The sequence below is a fragment of the Octopus bimaculoides genome, chromosome 6, assembly GCF_001194135.2.
Source record: "Octopus bimaculoides isolate UCB-OBI-ISO-001 chromosome 6, ASM119413v2, whole genome shotgun sequence".
In the NCBI taxonomy this organism is placed as follows: domain Eukaryota; kingdom Metazoa; phylum Mollusca; class Cephalopoda; order Octopoda; family Octopodidae; genus Octopus; species Octopus bimaculoides.
Window position 1 is genome coordinate 11,644,495 of NC_068986.1, and position 6,262 is coordinate 11,650,756.

At 39.2% G+C, this 6,262-nt stretch overlaps 1 protein-coding gene across 1 annotated transcript in view; it reads right to left on the reverse strand.

Moving 5' to 3' along the window:
* Nucleotides 1-1,711, reverse strand: part of LOC106880527 (uncharacterized) — a 35,584-nt gene extending 33,873 nt beyond the window's left edge. Inside the window, exons 1-2 of the mRNA XM_014930502.2 lie at nt 1,586-1,711; nt 1,059-1,145 (exon numbers count right to left, since the gene is read on the reverse strand). Of these exons, the coding sequence (XP_014785988.1) occupies nt 1,059-1,145; nt 1,586-1,711 (213 nt within the window). The remainder of the gene's footprint in view (nt 1-1,058; nt 1,146-1,585) is intronic.
* Nucleotides 1,712-6,262: the final 4,551 nt, after the last annotated feature.

Below are 6,262 nucleotides of genomic sequence, written 5' to 3' on the forward strand. Positions count from 1 at the left end.
AGAAACAACCAATGAAGATGATGATGATGAAGATGACACCCCCTCCTTCACTCCCCCTACTCCACAGAAGATTGTATCTGATTAAAGAAAATAAGAATTTTATTTTCCAAGAGTGAGATAAAAATATGAATTAGGCAACTTTGCTAAGATACACACACACACACGTATTTGCATATGTGTGTGTGTGTGTGTGTGTGTGTGTGTGTACTGATATTTGATTAAATAGACAAAATGCACATCTAAAAATTAGGTCAGAGCTCGCTGTATTACAGATCAGACTACAGACAATAAAAACAAAGACACTAAAACAAAACAAAAAGCGAGGAAAAAGCAAAAAAAAAAAAATACATGATAAACAAATAACAAGGAAAAAATATAATAATAATAATAATAATAATAATAAAGAAACTGTTGAAGAGATTTCATTTTGTAGCATCTGTTTTTATGTAAAATATGAGGAAAAAATACCTGACTGTTACAAGAGAAGGGAGGAGGAGATAGATAGAGAGATGGATAGATAGATAGATAGGATAGAGAGATGGATAGATAGATAGAGAGAGAGAGAGGTGGCAGGGCAGAGAATGAGACAGCTATATTATGGAAGCAAAGTATGTTCTCATTCCATTACATTAGTGTCAATCTTACAAATTGTATGTGTGTGTGTGTGTTTCAGCTTGTGGAGGTGGTGGTGGTGTTGACTTAGGTTAACCCGGACCTAGCAGATGTATGGTGTGTGCAGAAGTCAACTAAACAACTAGAGGCAGACGTATCTCCAGATATGACATACCTGCTTGAACAATGACCATGCTTCACGTTCATATGTGCAAGCTGATCAAAGGCATGGCTGTGTGGTGAGAAGGAAACTTCCCAACCACAAGATTCCGGGTTCAGTCTCACTGCGTGGCACCTTGGTCAAGTGTCTTTTGTTATAGCCCCAGGTTGATCAAGGCCTTGTGAGTGCATTTGGTAGACAGAAACTGAAAGATGACCATTATGTGTGTGTGTGTGTGTGTGTGTGTGTGTGCGTGCGTGCGTGTGTGTGTGTGTAAATGGCTTACCTTTGACAATCTGATGAAGGTAAGCGAGCTGAAACTTCTGTCACTGCCAACCTTTTCCTTGTTAAAGTTTAATAAAAATGCACTTTGCTAAAAAGTATTTAGTAATCTCTCAGTCTAATGTGAAATTGTTTTTATATGTTAAAGGCACAAATGTAATCTCTAGGTGCAGGCATGGCTGTGTGGTAAGAAGCTTGCTTTCCTTTCCAACCACATGGCTCTGGGTTCAGACCCACTGTGTGGCAGCTTGGGTGTCATCTACTACAGTCCCAAGCCAAATCAAAGTCTTGTGAGTGGATTTGGTTGATGGAAACTAAAAGAAGCTCATTGTGTGTATATACGTCTTCAATGGCACGGTTTTACTTGCAATTTTGTACAGAAGCAAAAGCTGGGCCATGACAAAGAGAGAGGAGAAAGAGGTTGGTAACTGCTCAAAGAGTAATGGAAAGATGGATGCTGGGAGTGTTGATGGAAGAGCACATCTGGAGTGAAGCAACCAGATAGAAATCTGCCATGAGAGACATCATCACTGAATACAGAAGTTCAGATGAACTGGACATGTTGCTTGGTTCACCAACAATTGGTGGACTTAGGCAGTTGTCTGCATGAGTGGAAGAGGCCTCCAAAACAGTGGGTAGACGAAATATGACAAGCATTTGGAATTATGTAGATGAGGAAGGCACAAGCCATAGAGTAATGGACAGCATACTGTAACCAGTTGGTCAATCAAGGTGATATATATATATATATATATATATATATATATATATGAGTGTGGGCTGAAAAGTTCATAGGCTGATTGCGAAGGAGTGATGCTAGAGCTGTGAAATCTTGCATGCATTAATTTTAACTCTTCTTATTAATAGCTGCATTGTTTCTTTCCAGGTAAACAGAAAACCTGATTGTTCAAAGATTTCAAATGTAACTGGTAGTGACTTCTCTTGAAAAGGGACAAAATTTGACATCATGATGTTGTCAAGTACCTGTAGGAAAAAAAAAAGGGTTTAGCCCCTAAGAACATTCATGTTGACAAGGTTGCTACATGAGGAGATGATGTTCCAGCTTTATCAAAAAGGCCCCACCATCAATGGAAAGCACTATGCCATCATGCTGAGGCAGTTACAAAAGGCCGAATCACCCAAGAAAAATGAGAAAAGGGGTTTTGTTTTATTAGAACAATACTCCAGCACACAAATCCTTGGTTTCAATGGGTGCTGTGCATGGCATCTAGCCATAGAATGCTACCTTAACATGTCTTGTCCAACCCATGACAGCATGGAAAAGTTGATGTAAAAACAGCGAAGATGATGATGATGATGATGATGATGATGATGGTGATGAAGTAATTTCTGTTTAAATTAAATTAACCCTCGACCAACAAAAGAAACACAATTATTCTGATACACATCAATAAAGCAATTTCTGGTGGTGTTTTACAGAGTCCACATTTGTAAGAGGAGATATAGTTTATTGATCCTATTGATCCTTAGTATGTGACTGTTATTGATTTTTATCTTAGAGCAATGACAGTCCATATCAGGACAATTAACTCCACAAGGACAGTTACCCCCCACCCCATAGGATAATTCTCCCCAACGGCAACTACCCCTAGGACGAATAACCCCACCCTGGTTAATTAGCCCCGTTCTCTAATATATTAAGAAGTTTTAAATCATCATCTGTTGTCCTGAGGGGGTAAATCATCATCTGTTGTCCTTGGAGGGTTATTGTCCATGGAGGGTAAATGTCCTAGACTCATGACAGTTACATCAATGAAAGTCAGGATGTAGAGGCAGACTTAAGAACTGTAAGATATTTAGTTTGGTGCTTTACCATTTCTGCCAAGAGTAGTTCATCAAGCGCTGAGATGGAAGTTTGCTTCTACTGCTTCAGATGTACTTTCTTGGGAAGTCACTGATGTAGATGACCCAGTGAGTTTTCTGGTCCACTGGCTGGTCATCAGTAGTGGAACCAGCACTCTTCCTTTGGGTAAGCCGTTCTGTTGTCACCAGTGACTTTGCTTGTTCAAGACAACAGGCGGCTTCAGTGGGGGTCAGCAAGGGCCAGGTCTTTTGTCAATTCCCAAAGCTTTTTCAGGAGTAGAGGTCACAGTGTCATAAATAGTAGAGAGATCAATGAAGCTGGTTCCTCTTATTAGTCCTTTTTAAAATCCATCCTTAATAAACCAAGTGAGATTCAGAAGTTGATTTGTTGCGTGGTTGGTCAGGTTGGAATTGAGTCTGTTGAGGAATGTCTGATTCAACAGCAGGGGGAAGCTTGTTAAAGATTAAACACTCAAACAGTTTACATCAGTGATGTAGCAGAACGAACAGACAAGATGAGTTCTTTGTATTTTCTGGATCTCTGCCTGGTTTTAGGAATGCTCACATCGTGATCCATGTCAAGTATTACCTGCAAATTCTACCAAACAGAAGCTCAGCAGATTCTTGGTTGTTAACAATGAGACAGAAACTATTGATAATTCTAGATGTTGTTTAACCTCACCCTAGCTCTGATCTGGCAGATCTGCAACCAGAGATGTTCCAGCCATGACCTTTTTGTCTTTTTTTCTTTTCTCAGTGTTTCTACAACTACTTTGTGCAATTGTTCTTTATTTTAATATGCCAGAAAGGTGTGATTTGAAGGAGATTTGACTGATCTTTCTAGCAGTGTGAAACACTGTGTTAAGATTCATTTTTAGCTCATTGGCAATAGATAGATAGCTATATATATAGTAACAGTGACTGATGACAAGGACATCTGGCCATCAAAAGATCTGTCTCAATAAATTCCATGCCACCCAAACAAGTATGCGAAAGAAATATGATGATGATGATGATATATTATCTTTATGGGGTCAAGAAACGGGCGTTCATATCATGGCCATGTTTCCACCACCACCACCACCATCACTGTTTAGTGAAACACTATAACACAAAACCAGGTTCATTATCATAATCATCATCATCATCATCATCATCATCATCATCATCATCATCAAGTGTCAAAGTCTTTTTGTCATACATTTATGACCTCATCACTCAAATAAAGGTGGTGATACGGTCAAGTGGATAAGGTATGGTATTATCTGCTCATAGGTTGCGGGTTGAGTTCAAATACGCTGCATGAATTTCATAGTGTATTCTGGGTGGAATATTGTTACAGTTGGTTTATCTGTTGAAAATATGTGAAGGATCATCTGGGAATGTTACCTTTGATAAGGCATCACAAAGAAATGTGATTCAACCTTACCAACAGAGGACAACAGGGTAGAGCTGATATGTATGTCCTTCACTTGAAATGCTAACTTTAATTTCATAGAAGAAATATCTGTGCTGGAGCTGTATCCTATCCATGAAGAAATTTCTCTCTCATCATATGTAACACTACAGATAACTGCTAACAAAGCAGTGATGTAACAGAGGCGTAGCAGAATGGAAATGGTGTATATTTTATTGCCTTGAAGTGTTAACCTTTAAATCCCACCCTTTAGCTCTTAGAGGGCATTTTATATTATATTTTATCAAGATCCTTCACATATTTTCTTTTCTCTTCAAGACACCCCCACCACCTTAACTATAGCTCTTCCTTCCTACCACTTAATTTTCTTACTCCCCAGAACCAGTTCACTTGTTATCCATCCATCATCCATTCATACTGTTCCCTCCCTGCAACACTTTCATTGATCACCCCCACCTCCTTCCACCATGTCACTAACTTCTATCTCCTCTTCCATCCACCACCACGCGTCTCTTGTCCCACCTCATGCACTATGCCTGCCTCTCTCTTTCCCATCTACTCCTTCAACTTACCCAACATGTCAGCTCTCTCTCTCTCTCTCTCTCTCTCGGCCTTCTCCTTTTCTGCATTGTCAGTCAACTCCTACTCCCTCCTCACTCCCACCACACTCTTGATCTCTGGGTCCCTGCTCACTTCTCATCACCACTATTTTCATTGTATTCCAGCTCCACCGCAATCCCCCTCATCTTCTCTTCTAAAATACTTACTTTACAGCAACAAGCCTGTCGTTCTAGCTCCTTATCTCTTACTTTTACTCCCCATATTCGAGGATAAAACTGGCCCCTTTGGGGTTCATAGTCTTGCAAGCTGTATCATGACCTCAACAGTAGTAAAGGTGCCATGAAAAAAAGCACACCCAGTACAAGCATGAATTTGCTGTCATTAGGAAGGGCATAGAAACCATGCCAAAGCAGACAGTGCATCATAATGCAGTGCTTGGGCCCATTGTACCTTGGTCAAACCATCCAACCCATACCAGCAAGGAATATGGATGTTGAATGATGATGATGATGATGATGATATAGTTTAGCAGATACAGGAATATTAATTGCTCTTTCTTGAACTATAAAAACTACCAAATTATCTTTATCTATACTATAAAAGGCAAATCTACTCTGTGTGTGTGTGTATGTTTAAAATTCATACATTTACGCAATTCAAAATTTCTTCGATTAAACAATCGCAATTAATATTCTAAATACAATAAGTTAGGTCATTGCGTCATTTTTTCACTCCAAAAATTTCCTAATAATGAATAAAATCCGTAAAACTACAGGAGTAAACATTTTCTCCCTAATAAAATCTAATTTCCTCTTTCTAATACAAATCCTTTCAACTCCTACTTCTTCTTATGTCCTACTTTCTCTTATGAAAGTTTACGAAAATACAACAACAAATACAAAAAGAAAGGAAGGAGAAAAAGAAAACTATCAAAACTGAAACAATCACATTTCGATACTGTAATGACAGATACATACAAAATTACTTTGCCCCTCTAAAATTAACTATTTCTATTCCTCTTACACATCGTTTCAATTGCTACTTTCGCTTACGAACGTTTACCAACGAGCCAAGAAAAAAGACAAAGAAACGAACGGGAGTGAGAGTCAAATAAACAGACACACTGCCAATCATACGTAAATACACACATATATATGTACCTATGGTTACCAATGACCTCATTCTAATTGGCGTGACACATTTGCCAAAACGCTTTTATACCCTCAGGTTCCGTCCTACTATGTGTGGTCAAAGAACACTTGGGTGCGTAGGAAGTCAGGTCAGGATGTTCAAGGACATCCCGGTGTCAAGTTTAACAGTTGTCTAGGAAGAGTGTACACTGTGCCTCCCAATCAGCATGAGTGTTTTCACCTTCGCCTTCTCCTTCATGACGTTGTCGGCCCACA